Genomic DNA, 23,351 nt, shown 5'->3' with positions numbered 1-23,351 from the left:
GTGGAAGGGGGTGAGGATGGGAGAGCAGCAGCGGGCACAGCAGCAGCAGCAACACAGTGGGTGGTGCCACCCCGCAGGGTCAGGGGAACTGCAGCAGGTTCCTCCGATCCTCTGCCATCCTCCGGCACACCTGGCCAAACCCCCCGCCTCAGCAGCAGCGTGAAGGCCCGCCACTGCCAAGCGCTGCTGCACTTGGTCAGCCTTGGGAAGACCAAGCTGACGGCAACCCATGTGTTGGCCAAACTCCAGGAGCAGGAGAGGATTTGGCTGAGCCCCAGAGGCCTCAGAGTCGGAGAGGTGGTGGCCGACAATGGGGCCAATCTGGTTGCCGCAATAGACAGGGGAAACCTGACCCACATCCCCTGTCTTGCCCACGTGCTGAACCTGGTGGTGCAGAAGTTCCTGCGCACCTACCAGGGGATGGGCGAACTGCTGGAAACGGCAAGGAATGTTGTGCGTCACTTCCGGCGCTCGGCTGCAGCCTGTGCAAGCCTGGAAGACGTGCAAAAGGAGCTGGATCTGCCACGCCATCGGCTGATCCTTGACGTTCCGACTCGCTGGAACTCCACCCTGGCGATGTTGGAGCGTCTGGTTGAACAGAGGCACGCTGTCAAACAGTACCTTGCCCTGGCCACTGTTTCCGCAGCTCAGAGAAGGGACAAGACCAGCAACATCCCGTCCATCGTCCCCGATGATGACTGGAGGCACATGCAGCAGGTGTGCTTTGTGCTGGCTCCCTTCCTGCAGGCCACAAACATGGTGAGCAGGGACCATGCTATGGTCTGCGAGTGGGTGCCCCTGGTTTCTCTGCTGAACAGGGCCCTCGATGCTTTGCTGGAACAGGGAGCGGCAGCCTTGGACCAGCAGGAGCGGCAACCAGCTGCGCAGTCCACCTCTGAGGGGGAGGAGGAGGAGGACTTGGTGGAGGTCCCTGACCTGGCTGCTGATGAGGGGGATCAGCACAGCGCAGCTGAGTTGGTGCGGGGGTGGAGAGAGGATGAGGCGGCAGAGGAGGAGGATGAGGACAGCACTGACGTCGATGTGCCAGCAGACGTGGCCCGCCTCTTCCCAATGGCAGCGCACATGCTGACGTGCCTGCGCAGGGACCCCAGGGTGATCCAGATGAAGCAGAGGGAGGAGATCTGGATCAGCATGATGTTGGACCCACGCCTCAAGGGGAAGTTGAGCCAGTTCCTGCCGCCTGCAGGAGGAGACCCAGCGCAACAAATAAGGAGCTTGCAGCAGGCCCTTGTTGAGCGCTTGGAGGAAGCCTTCCCCCAGCCTTCCACCCCCACTGTCCAGCAGCCAGCACAGAGGCAGCAGCAGGTGCCTGCATCCAGCAGCAGCAAGCGCCCCACAGACCTGCTGTCTCTCAGCCACGAGCTCTACAGGACTGTAGAGGCTCCGGCAGCAGTGACTAGAGAGGAGATGCATGCAGCAGCATCCTCCTCCGGTCACAGCCAGCGCCTGACCCGCATGGTGGCTGACTACATGGGGTCGTACAGCGGGCTTGACAGCGATGCCCCTGTTGATCCCATGGAGTATTGGGTCAAGCGCATGGAGATCTGGAGCGAGCTGGCGCAGTACGCCCTGGAAGTGCTGTCCTGCCCCCCTTCCAGCGTGCTGTCCGAGCGCTGCTTCAGTGCAGCTGGTGGCGTGGTCACCGAGAAACGATCACGTCTGTCTCACAAGTCTGTGGACAGACTGACGTTTCTCAAGATGAACCAGGCGTGGGTGGAAGGCGAGTTCCTGGCCCCTGTTGTCGGCGAGAGGGGGACATGAACTGGCTGCCGGAACCATCGTTAATGTGCCTTACCACCCTTTACCACCTCCTGGCTCCTGCTCACTAAGCCAGCCTGGTTCACTTTGACTATTACGTCGCCTGCAGCCACACATTTTACACCTACAGTGGGATGCTGTGTACTGCCCTTCTGCTGTCTGTCTGTGTTTCCCACTGCCAGGGTACACAGAATTACCTTCTTCTGCTGCCACTCTGCCACCAGCTATTACGTCAAACAATAGCTATATTGGTTGTAAAACCAAAAACCAAAAAACCATTAAAAAAAAAAAAAGGTTTAATTTTTCTGAGGTGCCCGGGTTGAAAACTGTGTTGTCCCAGTTGTGTATTGGACACAATGTGGGCTGCACGACCGCTGTCTGGGACCTCCTGTTGTGTTTATTTACAGCCCTGGTATCACCGCTAGGTACCAGGGCTATTATGTCACGCTGCCTACCTGCTGCCACACTCACACTGCTCCTCCACACCTCCTCCTGCTGCTGCTGCTGCTGTCTGTCTGTGTTTCCCACTGCCAGGGTACACAGATGATTTACCTTCTGCTGCCACTCTGCCACCAGCTATTACGTCAAACAATAGCTGCTCGCCTACTCCTCCATTCCTCCTCCTGCTGCTGCTGTCTGTCTGTGTTTCCCACTGCCAGGGTACACAGAATTACCTTCTTCTGCTGCCACTCTGCCACCAGCTATTACGTCAAACAATAGCTATATTGGTTGTAAAACCAAAAACCAAAAAACCATTAAAAAAAAAAAAAGGTTTAATTTTTCTGAGGTGCCCGGGTTGAAAACTGTGTTGTCCCAGTTGTGTATTGGACACAATGTGGGCTGCACGACCGCTGTCTGGGACCTCCTGTTGTGTTTATTTACAGCCCTGGTATCACCGCTAGGTACCAGGGCTATTATGTCACGGCGAGCTGCCTGCCTCATTGACTGCCTGCTGCCACACACTCATCCTCCTCCTCCTGCTGCTGAATTTACCTCCTGCTGTCTTTGTGTTTCCACTGCCAGGGAGCACATACAATGGCGCTTCCAACATGCGTGCGCCCACCAGCTATTTGTTACGCTCAAAAATAGCTGCATTTCTTTAAAAAAAAATTGAAAAGAGAAATACGTGAAGATGATGAAGAAGAAGAAGATGAAAAAGAAGAAGAAGATAAAGAAGAAGAAGATGAAGAAGATGAAGAAGAAGAAGATGAAGAAGAAGATGAAGAAGAAGATGAAAAAGAAGATGAAAAAGAAGAAGAAGATGAAGAAGAAGAAGATGAAGAAGATGAAGAAGATGAAGAAGATGAAGAAGATGAAGAAGATGAAGAAGATGAAGAAGATGAAGAAGAAGAAGAAGAAGAAGATGAAGAAGACGAAGATGAAGAAGATGAAGATGAAGAAGAAGAAGATGAAGATGAAGATGAAGATGAAGAAGAAGATGAAGAAGATGAAGAAGAAGATGATGAAGAAGAAGAAGAAGAAGAAGAAGAAGAAGAAGAAGAAGAAGAAGATGATGAAGAAGAAGAAGAAGAAGAAGATGAAGAAGAAGAAGAAGAAGAAGATGATGAAGAAGAAGAAGAAGAAGAAGAAGAAGAAGATGAAGAAGAAGAAGAAGAAGAAGATGAAGAAGAAGAAGAAGAAGAAGATATAGAAGAAGAAGATCGAGAAGAAGAAGAAGAAAGATAAAGAAGAAGAAGAAGAAGTATATACAGTAACACTACTGAACAAAATTTAGGACACAACTTCTCTTTCCACATTTTTTTTTAAAGGAACATCCCCACATAATCACTTGCTGTTGTTACTTGGAAAAAAAGATGTTTCTTGCATCATTCACCCTCAAAACAAGTGTTGGAAGCTATTTAAGGCCAATTCGAATAGTCAGCTCGAATAATGAGCTCGAATACCGACTCGAATAGTGAGCTCGAAGTCCGAGGTCGAATCGAATAGTAAAAATTATTCGACTCGAATATTCGACTGACCTCGAATAATTTACTATTCGAATTCGACCAAACTCGAATTTTAAAAAGGGGTATTTGAGCATCACTACTGCTGTGTGACGAGCGACTTAGTCTTGGGAAAGGCAGTCACACGGTGTGCAGGCAGAGATGCTGTGTGTGGGGACTGACTTAGTCTTCGGGCAGGCCTGACCGTGCTTTGCAGACCAGGCATCCGTGGTCAGATGGACCCTTGACCCAACGCTGTGTGCCAGAGATGTCACCACTTGCCTTTCAACATCACGGTACAGTTTAGGTATCGCCTTTTTTGAGAAATAATTGCGGCCTGGTATCTTCCACTGTGGTGTGTGGCTTTGCTTTTGTGTGCTGCTTCTCCTCAGGTAGTCATCCCATTGCAGTTTGTGCTTTGTCATCATGTGCCTTCGTAAGGTAGTTTTCCCTACGCGGGTCTTGGTCTTTCCACGGCTCAATTTTCGGTGGCAGAGAGTACAGATGGCATTGCTCTCATCTGAGGCAGACACACTATAAAAATTTCCACACCGCTGAGCCCTGGGGTGATGGCACTTTGGTGGTGGCGGCCGACTGAGTGTTAAGTGAGGTGCCAGAATCAGAGCAGGAGGAGGAAGATATGTCACGCTTCCGTGCAGAAGCTGAGAAAGATGAGGTGTTCTGTGTTAAATAGTCAACTACGTCCTGACAATATTGGGGGTTGATGGCACGCGCCTTCTTCTGAACACTCTACTTTGGTCGAGGGCCGCACAAAATCACGACAACGCGACCAAGAACGCATCTGCCAGGTGGCCTGCCTCTGCCTTTTGTTTTGTCCATATTGGGGGGATGAAGTGAAAGGTATGCACTGACTTGACTAATACAATGTGCAGTCACACAGGTGCAGTTAACAGGTTTGCACGGAGTGGTATATCACACTGCGTGCTCTTATGTAGGTAGGTGGGTGCACTGAACACAACAGGTAGGTATATGCAGTGATGGGTATTACAATGTGCACCTGTCACACACAGACAGGTACCAGACAGGTACAGTGACACAGCGTGCGCTCACGTAGGTAGGTGGGTGCACTGTGAACAACAGGTAGGTATATGCAGTGATGGGTATTACAATGTGCACCTGTCACACACACAGGTAGTCACTGAATGTGCTGGGCCTGGCAGTGGCACACACAGTAGGAATTACCAAGGCTGTCTATGCAACACAAGTGTCAGTGGGACACACGCACACACACACAAAAAAATTGATTACAAGAACAAGATTAGCTCTCAAAAAAGCTGTTAAGGGGTGCTTTTTTAGCAATAAGAATCAGCAAGGAGCAACATAAGTTATTGTTGGATACTGCCTTTTGGAGATCTCTGTACACTTAACAACATTAGAAACGGGCGCCTCCAGTTCTTACAGTACTTAGAATGTCACTTTGTGTTTAAACATACAACACAGATGTCTTTTCCTTCTCTTCTGAGTGAAAGCAAACCCATCACCCACACTGAATTAGAGTCCCTTTCCTGGCCAGTGACACAGAGGTGTGAAACCCTATCCAGAATCCTGGTGTAATACATCAAAGGTTATGCTAGCTGGTCACACTCAGATGATAATTAACACCCCAAAAGATCCTTTCATCCAGGGGAAGCCAAAGGAAGCTAGCTCCACAGGGGTCCACTGCCAAACTCCGACACATTGGCACTGCTGGCAAACAGATTTAAATGCATGTGGTTTATGATTTCGTTCTGTTAAATGAAAACTGTGTATAGCACAGCTATGAAATTAATATAGTCTTGTTCGTTAAAATCTGCCCAATGTGCTGATATAAAATTCATAACCATAACCGGTACGGTTATTGGTGTATGACCCTTCTTGGGGGCAGGACAGCCTAACGCAATCATGCAAGATGTCATATTAATCGGTATTTTCTGACAATTATGAATCTGCTATCCACCTAAATATGACATGTATAGTTTGAGTTACAGTGTTTTATAATTTAAGCTCAAAACCCTCCTAGGAGGAGGTGGACTGTCATTGGTGGGTAATTCAGAGGGGGCAGGCGTTGCCACACCCCCAAACCAGCTTCATGAAAAGCACATTGCCAGCAGGCGGACTTCAGTCCTCCAAATCCCATCTTCACGAGAGCCTGCTGCTGCTAACCAGAGGACCATGTGGTTAGCAGCCATCTTGGAACTGTAACATCTGCTTGGATTACAAAAAATGCCTAAAGGCCTAGGATTCTGAAACCAAGGACTTTGCATTTCTTTTCCCAGAAGGAAATATTCCCACACAGACTGCATTTCGGCTCAGTAAACCTTTCACCATTATTCCCTTTTATTTTAGGCTTTGCGTGTATATGTAAATTACTGTATATTAATGTGTGTAATGCATTTTTATTAAAACGTTTAAAAATCGTTTTACGGTTAGGACCAGTGTTTGCAGTGTGCTGACTCACACATGGTGGCAAGCATTTGAATTGTACGTGTGTGGTGAATCCTTTGGAGTCAGGACGCTCCTCTCGGCTAGTCGGTTCATAGACTGCAAATCCACATATGGGCATCTATGCGCAAAGCGACAGCGAGACCGAGTTTCTGACTTTGAGCGATTGACCCGATCAAGGACCGGCCTGTGCGGTCTATTACAGTAAGTATTTCTGATTACTAAAGATTAATAAAGGACTTTACTTGTCATTGTGTTTTTATTTCATTTAACCCTTTATGGAAATGGGTAACTCATTTCTCGAGGGAGGGCGGGCATCTGGGGTCCCCTTCTTAAAGAGGACTCCCAGATGCCACCATGAAACACCCCCCCAGGGAGTCGTCGCCCCCACCTCCTCCTGGGGCACCGGAGGTGGGGAAGAGCCCCTCGTCCATGGATTGGACAAGGGCCCGGGGGGGGGGGGTAAGGGAAAGGCTTGGCCGCCCCTCCCTCCGGAGCCCCCATACCATGGACCATGCGGGCTGGTATAGCTCAGGGTGTGAAGCCCCAGTCGTCCAGGGCTCCGCATTCTAGCTATCCCAGCCTGCATGGGAGACAAGGGGTTCAAGAGGCTCGGGAGGGGGGACCCCAAGTCATTTTAATTTTTAATTTTTTTATTTCCCACCCTCTGAACATAAAAAAAAAAGTTTCAAGAAGTAGGAAAAGATGCTACCGTAGATATCTTTATACAGCCATATTGCAGCGGTATAGCGATTCCTGGCCAAAGCACTGCGGCTCCTGGAGGAGTTTCCAGGGGTCCGTACGCACTGAAACCCCGTCAGGAAATTAATTGCTCTTTCTTTTGATGTATGTAAATTTACACTACCGTTTGCTAATTGCTACATTAACTGTCATTTACCGCATTTTCAGTGCTGCTCGGATACCCCTTTTCAAAATCCGGATTGAATTTGGATCCGGATACCCAGATATCTGATACGAATCGGATATTCAAGTTTGAAATTTTGGAATCCGAATCGGATATCCGAACCCAGTATCCCAGATATCCGCCCGGATTCGGCTATCCGGGTAGAAAACCGGAAGTGGGCTCTAAATTGCTTTTAAAATGTTTTTTATAGATGAGCACTCTGCCCTGAGACTGGAAGTGGCTGGCTTCTCTTTGTAGGACCTCATAGATGTCAGGTTTGTAGTAAGGGGACTCTGTTGGGGGGATGTATGCTGCACACAGGTACATGTCAGACTGAGAGGTGAGGATGGAGCTGTTTATTTTGATCCAGATGTGGCTGTCTCCTCGTGTGATTGCTTTGATGTGCTCTGTAAGCTCCTCCTTGTACCAGATTAGTATGCCTCCTGAACGGCGGCCCTGTTTAATGTTCCTGTTTTCCTGGGCAGATATGGAGAATTCCCTGTATCCCATGGGTACAAACAGGGTCTGACTGGGACACTGGGGGCCCACCAAAGAAATTTCAACCTGGGGCCCACACATCCCATGATTGCGGTGAAAAAAGGGCGTGACCATGCACCGGAAGGTGGGCGTGGTCATGATGTATTATGGACAGGGCCAAATGTACATGATCTTAGCAGCATTGTAATTCAGAGACACTGCTGCCCAGCAAAACTTTGCATAGAGTCCCATCCTTCAATATAATGTCCTACTTTGCAGAGGTTGTGACCGCAGAGTTTGCGACCGCATCGGGGCCCATAGGCCAAAGGGGCCCCGAAGGGCCCTCCCTCAACTACAGTATTACCTCTCTGTTGGTCCTGTGCTCATAATAATCACTTCTATAGATACTTTGAACAGTGGTAATCATTAACAAGCTATTTCCCATCCCCTTCTTGCACCTCTGACACTGTAGTAGCCATTGGCAGGTTTTGGTGCGTCATATCAATTGTTATGTATAGAGTGCTTGGGGGCCCCATTGTAAAATTTGCATCGAGGCCCACAGCTCCTTAGCTACGCCACTGCTCTCAGCATGAGTGATTACAGCACTGAGAAGAGAATTTTTGTGCTGCAGGCAGCAATTGGAGCTCTATCAGACAAGGAGGGGGGCCCACCAGAGACCTGGAGGCGGGGCCCATCGAGGGAAAAATCTGTACTACTGTGACCCAGTCCGACCCTTTGTACAAAAGATTCATCCTCTCTCCCTCCCTGAGTGCCTTCAAAAGGGATTTTTGCCATTGAAGTTGATTTTGGCTTCTGCTTGGATATCTGAAGTAACTATCCGCCCGGATTTCGGATTTCAGATGGGAAATCCAAGTTTGCTCGGATAGTACTAGTTGGATTTTAAAAAATATCCGAATAGCACTATCCAAGTTCGGATAGTGAAAAAAGTTGAGATTATCTGGGTAGTTCGGATACCCGAATATTGGATAAGCACCACTGATACTTTTTCCTTTGAAACTTTAAAATCAATTTTCTGAAAAACGATAAGGTCTTTTAGAAAGACCACTGTTCTTCTTACCATATCCTGCAAATGTGGTGTCTCTAGCATGTAAGGGGGCTTTGCTGGTAACCGGTAAAGTCGGTAGGTTTTTAGTGGTGAATACCGACTTGTGATTCCGAGTAACTGGTGATTACGAGTCGGGTAACGAATGGATTTCTGATCGGCGTTCGTGATCTGTTTACTAGGGCCGATCATGAACTTGTGATCGTAAACAACAGCGTGTGATCACGACTCATGATGAGCACCACGGACAAGCCGGACTTTTGCTCACTTTTTTTTACAGAATTGCTGCATATTTTTCTTTTGTGTGCAGATTTCAGAATGAATTGCAGTGAAGTCGATGTTTGCCAGGCATGTTGGAGGGAATGGTGAAAACAAGCTTTTCAAAAGGAAGACGTTTTTGACTCTGCAAAAATGATGATGTTTTGCAGCAGTACTTTAATATACAGTGGGATGCGAAAGTTTGGGCAACCTTGTTAATAGTCATGATTTTCCTGTATCAATCGTTGGGGGTTACGATAAAAAATGTCAGTTAAATATATCATATAGGAGGCACACACAGTGATATCTGAGAAGTGAAATGAAGTTTATTGGATTTACAGAAAGTGCAATAATTAGGGAGGTGCATAAATTTGGGCACTGTTGTCATTTTATTAATTCCAAAACCTTTAGAACTAATTATTGGAACTCAAATTGGCTTGGTAAGCTCAGTGACCCCTGACCTACGTACACAGGTGAATCCAATTATAAGAAAGAGTATTTAAGGGGTCAATTATAAGTTTTACTCTTTTTTAAGTTTCTGTGAAGAGTAGCAACATGGGGGTCTCAAAACAACTCTCAAATGACCTGAAGACAAAGATTGTTCACCATCATGGTTTAGGGGAAGGGTACAGAAAGCTGTCACAGAGATTTCAGCTGTGTGTTTCCACAGTTAGGAACATATTGAGGAAATGGAAGACCGCAGGCTCAGTTCAAGTTAAGCCTCAGAGTGGCAGACCAAGAAAAATGTCGGATAGTCAGAAGCAACGAATGGTGAGAACAGTCAGTCAACCCACAGACCAACACCAAAGACCTACAACATCATCTTGCTGCAGATGGAGTCATTGTGCATCGTTCAACCATTTGGCATACTTTACACAAGGAAATACTGTATGCAGAGGAAGCCTTTTCTCCTCCCACCATACAAACAGAGCCGCTTGAGGTACGCTAAAGCACATTTGGACAAGCCAGCTTCATTTTGGAATAAGGTGCTGTGGACTGATGAAACTAAAAGTCAGTTATTTGGGCATAACAAGAGGCGTTATGCATGGAGGAAAAACAACACAGCATTCCAAAGAAAACACCTGCTACCTGCAGTAAGATATGGTGGTGGTTCCATCATGCTGTGGGGCTGTCTGGCCAGTGCAGGGACTGGGAATCTTGTCAAAGTTAAGGGATGCATGGATTCCACTCAGTATCAGCAGATTCTGGAGACCAATGTCCAGGAATCAGTGACAAAGCTGAAGCTGCACCGGGGCTGGATCTTTTAACAAGACAACGACCCTAAACACTGCTCAAAATCCACTAAGGCATTCATGCAGAGGAACAAGTACAACATTCTGGAATGGCCATCTCAGTCCCCAGACCTGAATATAATTGAAAATCTGTGGTGTGAGTTACAGAGAGCTGTCCATGCTCGGAAGCCATCAGACTTGAATGACCTAGAGATGTTTTGTAAAGAGGAATGGTCCAAAATACCTTCAACCAGAATCCAGACTCTCATTGGAACCTACAGGAAGAATTTAGAGGCTGTAATTTCTGCAAAAGGAGGATCTACTAAATATTGATTTCATTTCTTTTTGTGGTGCCCAGATTTATGTACCTGCCTAATTTTGTTTAAACAATTATTGCACACTTTCTGTAAATCCAATAAACTTCATTTCACTTCTCAAATATCACTGTGTGGGTCTCCTATATGATATATTTATTTGACATTTATTATCGTAACAACCAACGATTTATACAGGAAAATCATGATGATTAACAAGGTTGCCCAAATTTTCGCACCTCACTGTATACAAAGATCTAAATCTTATATACATTTTAAGATGACAGGCAGCGTGGTGTCTCCCTCCTTATCCTCTGTAACCCCTTGTCCCCCATGCAGGCTGGGATATCCAGAATGTGGAGCCCCGGCCGAGTGGGGCTTCTCACCCTGAGCTATACCAGCCCGCGTGGTGCATGGTATGGGGGGCTTTGGGTGGGAGGGGCAAACAAGCCTTCCCCTCCTCCCCCCAAAGTCCAATCCATGGACAAGGGGCTTTTCCCCAGCTCCGGACCCCTGGATGAAGAAAGGACTCCCACTGTTTTCCTTGCAAATGTGATGGTTGATGTCTGTGAGAATTTGCGGAAGCAGCCGAGGTTCTGCTAATTATTTCAAATTGATGCAAATTTTAAGTTACGATTATGCAAATTTATCCAGCTTGAAATTCAACCAATCAATGACCACTTGAATGCAATCAGCATACAATTTGCATGAAATTGATGGGATCTGATTGAGGGCCCGTTTCCACTATCGCGAATCTGCATGCGTTTCCTGCATGCGGATTCGCACAGCCAATACAAGTGGATGGGACTGTTTCCACTTGTCAGTTTTCCTGAGCGTTTTTCTGTGCAGGATTTTTCTGCACAGCACAGCCCTCAGAATTCGCCTGCATGTGGAATGCCGGCGAATTGCACGCAATGTATTTAATAGGGAAATCGCATGCATTTTCCCCATGCGGTTTTTGCCGCGAATTCGCATGCGATTTCGCATAGGTACCCATGTTAATTCACACAGGCAGTGACATGGTTAAAATCGCATCACCCTAACCTATGCGAAATCGCATGCGAGATTGCGGCAAAAACGCATGTGGAATCGCACCTGCATGCGATTTGCCTGTGGTGATTCGCCGGCGATTCCACAACGCAATAGTGGAAACGGGCCCTGAACGTCTGATGGATGATAAAACAATCTGGAGAGGGCGTGGCGTTTAGGAGTCTGTTACCTAAAATTCTGTGAATAATGTGAACACAGATTGTAGAGTACGAATAAAGCTGGATGACAACTAGTGATGCACAGGGACCGCCTGTCTGCATGGGGAGGGGCTAAAGGTGGGTAACCTCACATCCTGTGTGCAGCAGAGCTCAGTCAGCGAGCCTAGATTAGGGTTAGTCTCACACTGGCTGGTGTTATATGCAGGGGGAGGGGCTACAGATGGGTGACATCACATCCTGCATACAGCAGAGCTCGGTCAGCGGGCCTGGATTAGGGTTAGTTAGACTCACACTGGTTGGTGTTGTATGCAGGGGGAGGGGCTACAGATGGGTGACATCACATCCTGCATACAGCAGAGCTCAATCAGCGGGCCTGAATTAGAGTTAGTCTCACACTGGCTGATGTTGTATGCAGGGGGAGGGGCTACAGATGGGTGACATCACATCCAGCAGAGCTCGGTCAGCGGGCCTGGATTAGGAATAGTCTCACACTAGCTGGTGTTGTATGTAGGTGGAGGGGCTACAGATGGGTGACATCACATCCTGCATACAGCAGAACTTGGTCAGCGGGCCTGGATTAAGGTTAGTCTCACACTGACTGGTGTTGTATGCAGTGGGAGGGGCTACAGATGGGTGACATCACATCCTGCATACAGCAGAGCACAGTCAGCGGGCCTGGATTAGGATTAGTTAGTCTCACACTGACTGGTGTTGCATGGGGGGGGGGCTACAGATGGGTGACATCACTTCCTGCATACAGCAGAGCTCGATCAGCGGGCCTGGATTAGGGTTAGTTAGACTCACACTGGCTGGTGTTGTATGCAGGAGGAGTGGCTACAGATAGGTGACCACACATCCTGCATACAGCAGAGCTCAATCAGCGGGCCTGAATTAGTTAGTCTCACACTAGCTGATGTTGTATGCAGGGGAGGGGCTACAGATGGGTGACATCACATCCAGCAGAGCTCGGTCAGCGGGCCTGGATTAGCGATAGTCTCACACTGGCTGGTGTTGTATGCAGGGGGAGGGGCTACAGATGGGTGACATCACATCCTGCATACAGCAGAGCACAGTCAGTGGGCCTGGATTAGAGTTAGTCTCACACTGGCTGGTGTTGTATGTAGGTGGAGGGGCTACAGATGGGCGACATCACATCCTGCATACAGCAGAGCTCGGTCAGCGGGCCTGGATTAGGGTTAGTCTCACACTGGCTGGAGTTGTATGCAGGGGGAGGGGCTACAGATGGGTGACATCACATCCTGCATACAGCAGAGCTCAGTCAATGGGCCTGGATTAGGGATAGTCTCACACTGGCTGGTGTTGTATGCAGGGGGAGGGGCTACAGATGGGTGACATCACATCCTGCATACAGCAGAGCTCGGTCAACAGGCCTGGATTGGGGTTAGTCTCACATGGCTTGTGTTGGATGCAGTGGGAGGGGCTACAGATGGGTGACATCACATCCTGCATACAGCAGAGCTCGGTCAGCGGGCCTGGATTAGGGTTAGTCTCACACTGGCTGGTGTTATATGCAGGGGGAGGGGCTACAGATGGGTGACATCACATCCTGCATACAGCAGAGCTCGGTCAGCAGGCCTGGATTAGGGTTAGTCTCACACTGGCTGGTGTTGTATGCAGGGGGAGGGGCTACAGATGGGTGACATCACATCCTGCCTACAGCAGAGCTCGGTCAGAGGGCCTGGATTAGGGTTAGTCTCACACTGAATGGCGTTGTATGCAGGGGGAGGGGCTACAGATGGGTGACATCACATCCTGCATACAGCAGAGCTCAGTCAATGGGCCTGGATTAGGGATAGTCTCACACTGGCTGGTGTTGTATGTAGGTGGAGGGGCTACAGATGGGTGACATCACATCCTGCATACAGCAGAGCTCGGTCAACAGGCCTGGATTGGGGTTAGATAGTCTCACACTGACTGGTGTTGTATGCAGGGGGAGGGGCTACAGATGGGTGACATCACATCCTGCATACAGCAGAGCACAGTCAGCGGGCCTGGATTAGGATTAGTTAGTCTCACACTGACTGGTGTTGCATGGGGGGGGGGCTACAGATGGGTGACATCACATCCTGCATACAGCAGAGCTCGATCAGCGGGCCTGGATTAGGGTTAGTTAGACTCACACTGGCTGGTGTTGTATGCAGGAGGAGTGGCTACAGATAGGTGACCACACATCCTGCATACAGCAGAGCTCAATCAGCGGGCCTGAATTAGAGTTAGTCTCACACTAGCTGATGTTGTATGCAGGGGAGGGGCTACAGATGGGTGACATCACATCCAGCAGAGCTCGGTCAGCGGGCCTGGATTAGGGATAGTCTCACACTGGCTGATGTTGTATGCAGGGGGAGGGGCTACAGATGGGTGACATCACATACAGCAGAGCTCGGTCAGAGGGCCTGGATTAGGGTTAGTCTCACACTGGCTGGCGTTGTATGCAGTGGGACAGGCTACAGATGGGTGACATCACATCCTGCATACAGCAGAGCTCAGTCAATGGGCCTGGATTAGGGATAGTCTCACACTGGCTGGTGTTGTATGTAGGTGGAGGAGCTACAGATGGGTGACATCACATCCTGCATACAGCAGAGCACAGTCAGCGGGCCTGGATTAGGGTTAGATAGTCTCACACTGACTGGTGTTGTATGCAGGGGGAGGGGCTACAGATGGGTGACATCACATCCTGCATACAGCAGAGCACAGTCAGCGGGCCTGGATTAGGATTAGTTAGTCTCACACTGACTGGTGTTGCATGGGGGGGGGGCTACAGATGGGTGACATCACATCCTGCATACAGCAGAGCTCGATCAGCGGGCCTGGATTAGGGTTAGTTAGACTCACACTGGCTGGTGTTGTATGCAGGGGGAGGGGCTACAGATAGGTGACCACACATCCTGCATACAGCAGAGCTCAATCAGCGGGCCTGAATTAGAGTAAGTCTCACACTGGCTGATGTTGTATGCAGGGGGAGGGGCTACAGATGGGTGACATCACATCCAGCAGAGCTCGGTCAGCGGGCCTGGATTAGGGATAGTCTCACACTGGCTGGTGTTGTATGCAGGGGGAGGGGCTACAGATGGGTGACATCACATCCTGCATACAGCAGAGCTCGGTCAACAGGCCTGGATTGGGGTTAGTCTCACATGGCTGGTGTTGGATGCAGTGGGAGGGGCTACAGATGGGTGACATCACATCCTGCATACAGCAGAGCTCGGTCAGCGGGCCTGGATTAGGGTTAGTCTCACACTGGCTGGTGTTATATGCAGGGGGAGGGGCTACAGATGGGTGACATCACATCCTGCGTACAGCAGAGCTCGGTCAGCAGGCCTGGATTAGGGTTAGTCTCACACTGGCTGGTGTTGTATGCAGGGGGAGGGGCTACAGATGGGTGACATCACATCCTGCATACAGCAGAGCTCGGTCAGCGGGCCTGGATCAGGGTTAGTCTCACACTGGCTGGTGTTGTATGCAGGGAGAGGGGCTACAGATGGGTGACATCACATCCTGCATACAGCAGAGCTCGGTCAGCAGGCCTGGATTAGGGTTAGTCTCACACTGGCTGGTGTTGTATGCAGGGGGAGGGGCTACAGATGGGTGACATCACATCCTGCATACAGCAGAGCTCGGTCAGCGGGCCTGGATCAGGGTTAGTCTCACACTGGCTGGTGTTGTATGCAGGGAGAGGGGCTACAGATGGGCGACATCACATCCTGCATACAGCAGAGCTCGGTCAGCAGGCCTGGATTAGGGTTAGTCTCACACTGGCTGGCGTATGCAGGGGGAGGGGCTACAGATGGGTGACATCACATCCTGCATACAGCAGAGCTCGGTCAGCGGGCCTGGATTAGGGTTCGTCTCACACTGGCTGGTGTTGTATGCAGGGGGAGGGGCTACAGATGGGTGACATAACATCCTGCATACAGCAGAGCTCGGTCAGCGGGCCTGGATTAGGGTTAGTCTCACACTGGCTGGTGTTGTATGCAGGGGGAGGGGCTACAGATGGGTGACATCACATCCTGCATACAGCAGAGCACCCTGGATTAGGTTTAGTCTCACACTGGCTGGTGTTGTATGCAGGGAGAGGGGCTACAGATGGGTGACATCGCATCCTGCATACAGCAGAGCTCAATCAGCGGGCCTGGATTAGGGTTAGTCTCACACTGGCTGGTGTTGTATGCAGGGGGAGGGGCTACAGATGGGTGACATCACATCCTGCATACAGCAGAGCTCGGTCAGCGGGCCTGGATTAGGGTTAGTCTCACACTGGCTGGTGTTGTATGCAGGGGGAGGGGCTACAGATGGGTGACATCACATCCTGCATACAGCAGAGCACCCTGGATTAGGTTTAGTCTCACACTGGCTGGTGTTGTATGCAGGGAGAGGGGCTACAGATGGGTGACATCGCATCCTGCATACAGCAGAGCTCAATCAGCGGGCCTGGATTAGGGTTAGTCTCACACTGGCTGGTGTTGTATGCAGGATTCCATACTGCATGTTCATTCTGTGTTTCCCTCCAGGGCATTACCGTCACATTCCTTCTAACGCTGTGTCCTCCTGCAGAGCATAAAACGCATCTCATTCCTTCACATGTCCTTTACTGCAAACATTTCTTTCAGATACGTGAAATCTTACCTGCTTCCCGACAAATCCCGACAAGGAAAGCGCAAAACAACGATTAAACGCAACACGATCAACCCCCTGTACAGCGAAACATTGCAGGTATGGAGAGAGGCCACACCCCCTGTACAGCGAGACATTGCAGGTATGGAGTGAGGCCACACCCCCTGTACAGCGAGACATTGCAGGTATGGAGTGAGGCCACGCCCCCTGTACAGCGAGACATTGCAGGTATGGAGAGAGGCCACACCCCCTGTACAGCGAGACATTGCAGGTATGGAGTGAGGCCACGCCCCCTGTACAGCGAGACATTGCAGGTATGGAGAGAGGCCACACCCCCTGTACAGCGAGACATTGCAGGTATGGAGTGAGGCTACGCCCCCTGTACAGCGAGACATTGCAGGTATGGAGAGAGGCCACACCCCCTGTACAGCGAGACATTGCAGGTATGGAGTGAGGCCACACCCCCTGTACAGCGAGACATTGCAGGTATTGAGTGAGGCCACGCCCTCTGTACAGCCAGACATTGCAGGTATGGAGAGAGGCCACACCCCCTGTACAGCCAGACATTGCAGGTATGGAGTGTGGCCACACACCCTGTACAGCGAGACATTGCAGGTATGGAGAGAGGCCACACCCCCTGTACAGCCAGACATTGCAGGTATAGAGTGAGGCCACACCCCCTGTACAGCGAGACATTGCAGGTATGGAGTGAGGCCACACCCCCTGTACAGCGAGACATTGCAGGTATGGAGAGAGGCCACACCCCCTGTACAGCGAGACATTGCAGGTATGGAGTGAGGCTACGCCCCCTGTACAGCGAGACATTGCAGGTATGGAGAGAGGCCACACCCCCTGTACAGCGAGACATTGCAGGTATGGAGTGAGGCCACACCCCCTGTACAGCGAGACATTGCAGGTATTGAGTGAGGCCACGCCCTCTGTACAGCCAGACATTGCAGGTATGGAGAGAGGCCACACCCCCTGTACAGCCAGACATTGCAGGTATGGAGTGTGGCCACACACCCTGTACAGCGAGACATTGCAGGTATGGAGAGAGGCCACACCCCCTGTACAGCCAGACATTGCAGGTATAGAGTGAGGCCACACCCCCTGTACAGCGAGACATTGCAGGTATGGAGAGAGGCCACACCCCCTGTACAGCCAGACATTGCAGGTATGGAGTGAGGCCACACCCCCTGTACAGCCAGACATTGCAGGTATGTAGTGAGGCCACGCCCTCTGTACTGCGAGACATTGCAGGTATGGAGTGAGGCCACACCCCCTGTACAGCGAGACATTGCAGGTATGGAGTGAGGCCACACCCCCTGTACAGCGAGACATTGCAGGTATGGAGTGAGGCCACGCCCTCTGTACAGCCAGACATTGCAGGTATGGAGTGAGGCCACGCCCCCTGTACAGCCAGACATTGCAGGTATGGAGAGGCCACGCCCCCTCTACAGCCAGACATTGCAGGTATGGAGTGAGGCCACACCCCCTGTACACGCCTCCTGTACAGCCAGACATTGCAGGTATGGAGAGAGGCCACACCCCCTGTACAGCCAGACATTGCAGGTATGGAGTGAGGCCACGCCCCCTGTACGACGAGACATTGCAGGTATGGAGAGGCCACACCCCCTGTACAGCCAGACATTGCAGGTATGGAGTGAGACCACGCCCCCTGTAGAGTGAGACATTGCAGGTATGGAGTGATGCCACATCCCCTGTACAGCCAGACATTGCAGGTATGGAGAGAGGCCATGCCCCCTGTACAGCAAGACATTGCAGGTATGGAGAGGCCACGCCCCCTGTACAGCCAGACATTGCAGGTATGGAGTGAGGCCACACCCCCTGTACTGCGAGACATTGCAGGTATGGAGAGGCCACGCCCCCTGTACAGCCAGACATTGCAGGTATGGAGTGAGGCCACACCCCCTGTACAGTGAGACATTGCAGGTATGTAGTGAGGCCACGCCCTCTGTACTGCGAGACATTGCAGGTATGGAGTGAGGCCACACCCCCTGTACAGCGAGACATTGCAGGTATGGAGTGAGGCCACACCCCCTGTACAGCCAGACATTGCAGGTATGAAGTGAGACCACGCCCCCTGTAGAGTGAGACATTGCAGGTATGGAGTGATGCCACACCCCCTGTACAGCCAGACATTGCAGGTATGGAGAGAGGACACACCCCCTGTACAGCGAGACATTGCAGGTATGGAGTGATGCCACACCCCCTGTACAGCCAGACATTGCAGGTATGGAGTGAGGCCACACCCCCTGTACAGCGAGACATTGCAGGTATGGAGAGGCCACGCCCCCTGTACAGCGAGACATTGCAGGTATGGAGAGGCCACGCCCCCTGTACAGCCAGACATTGCAGGTATGTAGTGAGGCCACGCCCCCTGTACTGCGAGACATTGCAGGTATGGAGAGGCCACGCCCCCTGTACAGCCAGACATTGCAGGTATGGAGTGAGGCCACACCCCCTGTACAGCGAGACATTGCAGGTATGTAGTGAGGCCACGCCCTCTGTACTGCGAGACATTGCAGGTATGGAGTGAGGCCACACCCCCTGTACAGCGAGACATTGCAGGTATGTAGTGAGGCCACACCCCCTGTACAGCGAGACATTGCAGGTATGGAGTGAGGCCACGCCCCCTGTACAGCCAGACATTGCAGGTATGGAGTGAGGCCACACCCCCTGTACAGCGAGACATTGCAGGTATGGAGTGAGGCCACGCCCCCTGTACAGCGAGACATTGCAGGTATGGAGTGAGGCCACACCCCCTGTACAGCGAGACATTGCAGGTATGGAGAGGCCACACCCCCTGTACAGTAAGACATTGCAGGTATAGAGTGAGGCCACGCCCCCTGTATGGCGAGACATTGCAGGTATGGAGTGAGGCCACGCCCCCTGTACAGCCAGACATTGCAGGTATAGAGTGAGGCCACGCCCCTTGTACAGCCAGACATTGCAGGTATAGAGTGAGGCCACGCCCCCTGTACAGCCAGACATTGCAGGTATGGAGTGAGGCCACACCCCCTGTACAGCCAGACATTGCAGGTATGGAGTGAGGCCACGCCCCCTGTACGGCGAGACATTGCAGGTATGGAGTGAAGCCACACCCCCTGTATGGCGAGACATTGCAGGTATAGAGTGAGGCCACACCCCCTGTACAGCCAGACATTGCAGGTATGGAGTGAGGCCACACCCCCTGTACGACGAGACATTGCAGGTATGGAGAGGCCACACCCCCTGTACAGCCAGACATTGCAGGTATGGAGTGAGACCACGCCCCCTGTACAGCCAGACATTGCAGGTATGGAGTGAGGCCACGCCCCCTGTACAGCCAGACATTGCAGGTATGGAGTGAGGCCACGCCCCCTGTACAGCCAGACATTGCAGGTATGGAGTGAGGCCACACCCCCTGTACAGCCAGACATTGCAGGTATGGAGTGAGGCCACACCCCCTGTACAGCCAGACATTGCAGGTATGGAGTGAGACCACACCCCCTTTACAGCCAGACATTGCAGGTATAGAGTGTGGCCACGCCCTCTGTACAGCCAGACATTGCAGGTATAGAGTGAGGCCACGCCCCCTGTACAGCCAGACATTGCAGGTATGGATTGAGGCCACGCCCCCTGTACTGCGAGACATTGCAGGTATGAAGAGGCCACACCCTCTGTACAGCCAGACATTGCAGGTATGGAGTGAGGCCCCTCCCCCTGTACAGCCAGACATTGCAGGTATGGAGTAAGGCCACACCCCCTGTGCAGCCAGACATTGCAGGTATGAAGTGAGGCCACGCCCCCTGTACAGCCAGGCATTGCTGGTATGGAGTGAGGCCACACCCCCTGTACAGCCAGACATTGCAGGTATGGAGAAGCCACACCCCCTGTACAGCCAGACATTGCAGGTATAGAGTGAGGCCACACCCCCTGTACAGCCAGACATTGCAGGTATGGAGAGAGGCCACGCCCCCTGTACAGCCAGACATTGCAGGTATGGATAGAGGCCACGCCCCCTCTTCAGCCAGACATTGCAGATATGGAGTGAGGCCACGCCCCCTCTACAGCCAGACATTGCAGGTATGGAAGGAGACCATGCCCCTGTACAGCCAGACATTGCAGGTATAGAGTGAGACCACGCCCCCTGTACACCCAGACCTAGCAGGTATGGATAGAGGCCACGCCCCCTCTTCAGCCAGACATTGCAGATATGGAGTGAGGCCACGCCCCCTCTACAGCCAGACATTGCAGGTATGGAGTGAGACCACGCCCCCTGTAGAGTGAGACATTGCAGGTATGGAGTGAGACCACACCCCCTGTACAGCCAGACATTGTAAGTATGGAGTGAGGCCACACCCCCTGTACAGCCAGACATTGCAGGTATAGAGTGAGGCCACGCCCCCTGTACAGCCAGACATTGCAGGTATGGAGTGAGACCACGCCCCCTGTACAGCCAGACATTGCAGGTATGGAGTGAGGCCACACCCCCTGTACAGCCAGACATTGCAGGTATGGAGTGAGGCCACACCCCCTGTACAGCCAGACATTGCAGGTATGGAGTGAGACCACACCCCCTGTAGAGTGAGACATTGCAGGTATGGAGTGAGGCCACACCCCCTGTACAGCCAGACATTGCAGGTATAGAGTTAGGCCACGCCCCCTGTATAGCCAGACATTGCAGGTATGGAATGAGACCACACCCCCTGTATAGCCAGACATTGCAGGTATGGAGTGAGGCCACGCCCCCCTGTACAGCCAGACATTGCAGGTATGGAGTGAGGCCACGCCCCCTGTAGAGCGAGACATTGCAGATATGGAGAGGCCACTCCCCCTGTACAGCCAGACATTGCAGGTATGGAGAGAGGCCACACCCCCTGTACAGCGAGACATTGCAGGTATGGAGTGAGGCCACACCCCTGTACAGCCAAACATTGCAGGTATGGCGTGAGGCCCCTCCCCCTGTACAGCCAGACATTGCTGGTATGGAGTGAGGCCACGCCCCCTGTACAGCCAGATGTAACAGGTATGGAGTGAGGCCACGCCCCCTGTACAGCCAGACATTGCCGGTATGGAGTGAGGCCACGCCCCCTGTACAGCCAGATCTAACAGGTATGGAGTGAGGCCACGCCCCCTGTACAGCCAGACATTGCAGGTATGGAGTGAGGCCCCTCCCCCTGTACAGCCAGACATTGCTGGTATGGAGTGAGGCCACGCCCCCTGTACAGCCAGATCTAGCAGGTATGGAGTGAGGCCACGCCCCCTGTACAGACATTGCAGGTATGGAGTGAGGTCACACCCCCTGTACAGCCAGACCTAGCAGTTATGGAGTAAGGCCACGCCCCCTGTACACACAATGTAGGTATTGAGTGAGGCCACACCCCTGTACAGCCAGACATTGCAGGTATGGAGTGAAGCCATGCCCCCTGTACAGCCAGACATTGCAGCACTTGAGCGCACAGTTTTCACACTGACTGTCCTCAGAAAAGCTCACAATCTAATCCTGTCATAATATAGTGTCCTACAATAAAATGATGTATTTATATAGCACTGACATCTTCTGCAGCACATTACAGAGTACATAGTCATGTCACTGACTGTCCTCAGAGGAGATCACACTCTAATCCTACCATAGTCATAGTCTTATGTCCTACCATATTATTATTATGTATTTATATAGCACTGACATCTTCTGCAGCACATTACAGAGTACATAGTCATGTCACTGCCTGTCCTCAGAGGAGCTCACACTCTAATCCTACCATAGTCATAGAATAATGTCCTCCATATTATTATTATGTATTTATATAGCACCGACATCTTCTGCAGCACTTTACAGAGTACATAGTCATAGTCATGTCACTGACTGTCCTCAGAGGGGTTCACACTCTAATTCTACCATAGTCATAGTCTAATGTCCTAACATATTATTATATTATGTATTTATATAGCATTGACATTTCCTGCAGCACTTTACAAAGTACATAGTCATGTCACTGACTGTCCTCAGAGGAGCTCACAATCTAATCCTAGCATAGTCCTAGTGTAATGTCCTACCATATCATTATTATTATGTATTTATATAGCACTGACATCTTCTGCAGCACATTACAGAGTACATAGTCATGTCACTGACTGTCCTCAGAGGAGCTCACACTCTAATCCTACCATAGTCATAGTCTAATGTCCTACCATGTTAATATTATGTATTTATATAGCACTGACATCTTCTGCAGCACATTACAGAGTACATAGTCATGTTACTGACTGTCCTCAGAGGAGCTCATACTCTAATCCTACCATAGTCATAGTGTAATGTCCTACCATATTATTATTATGTATTTATAGAGCACTGACATCTTCTGCAGCACTTTACAGAGTACATAGTCATGTAACTGACTGTCCTCAGAGGAGCTCACACTCTAATCCTAGCATAGTCCTAGTGTAATGTCCTACCATATTATTATTATGTATTTATATAGCACTGACATCTTCTGCAGCACTGTACAGAGTACACAGTCCTGTCACTGATTGTCCTCAGAGGAGCTCACACTCTAATCCTACCATAGTCATAGTGTAATGTCCTCCCATATTATTATTATGTATTTATATAGCACTGACATCTTCTGCAGCACATTACAGAGTACATAGTCATGTCACCGACTGTCCTCAGAGGAGCTCACACTCTAATCCTACCATAATCATAGTCTAATGTCCTACCATATTATTATGTATTTATATAGCACTGACATCTTCTGCAGCACATTACAGAGTACATAGTCATGTCACCGACTGTCCTCAGAGGAGCTCACACTCTAATCCTACCATAATCATAGTCTAATGTCCTACCATATTATTATTATGTATTTATATAGCACTGACATCTTCTGCAGCACATTACAGAGTACATAGTCATGTCACTGACTGTCCTCAGAGGAGCTCACACTCTAATCCTACCATAATCATAGTCTAATGTCCTACCATATTATTATTATGTATTTATATAGCACTGACATCTTCTGCAGCACATTACAGGGTACATAGTCATGTCACCGACTGTCCTCAGAGGAGCTCACACTCTAATCCTACC

The 23,351-nt window shown here is 50.5% G+C and overlaps 1 protein-coding gene across 3 annotated transcripts in view; it reads left to right on the top strand.

Annotated features, from left to right (window-relative positions):
- The window catches only part of SYTL4 (synaptotagmin like 4), a 358,613-nt gene that overhangs the window by 245,859 nt on the left and 89,403 nt on the right, over window positions 1-23,351 (top strand). For all 3 annotated transcript variants that reach the window (XM_068249964.1, XM_068249962.1, XM_068249963.1), the window contains one exon: window positions 16,252-16,354. In XM_068249964.1, the coding sequence (XP_068106065.1) occupies window positions 16,252-16,354 (103 nt within the window). The remainder of the gene's footprint in view (window positions 1-16,251; window positions 16,355-23,351) is intronic.

Source organism: Hyperolius riggenbachi, chromosome 8 (genome assembly GCF_040937935.1).
Source record: "Hyperolius riggenbachi isolate aHypRig1 chromosome 8, aHypRig1.pri, whole genome shotgun sequence".
NCBI lineage: Eukaryota > Metazoa > Chordata > Amphibia > Anura > Hyperoliidae > Hyperolius > Hyperolius riggenbachi.
The sequence above is the reverse complement of the archived record's forward strand: the minus strand, read 5'-3'. Positions and strand labels throughout refer to the sequence as shown.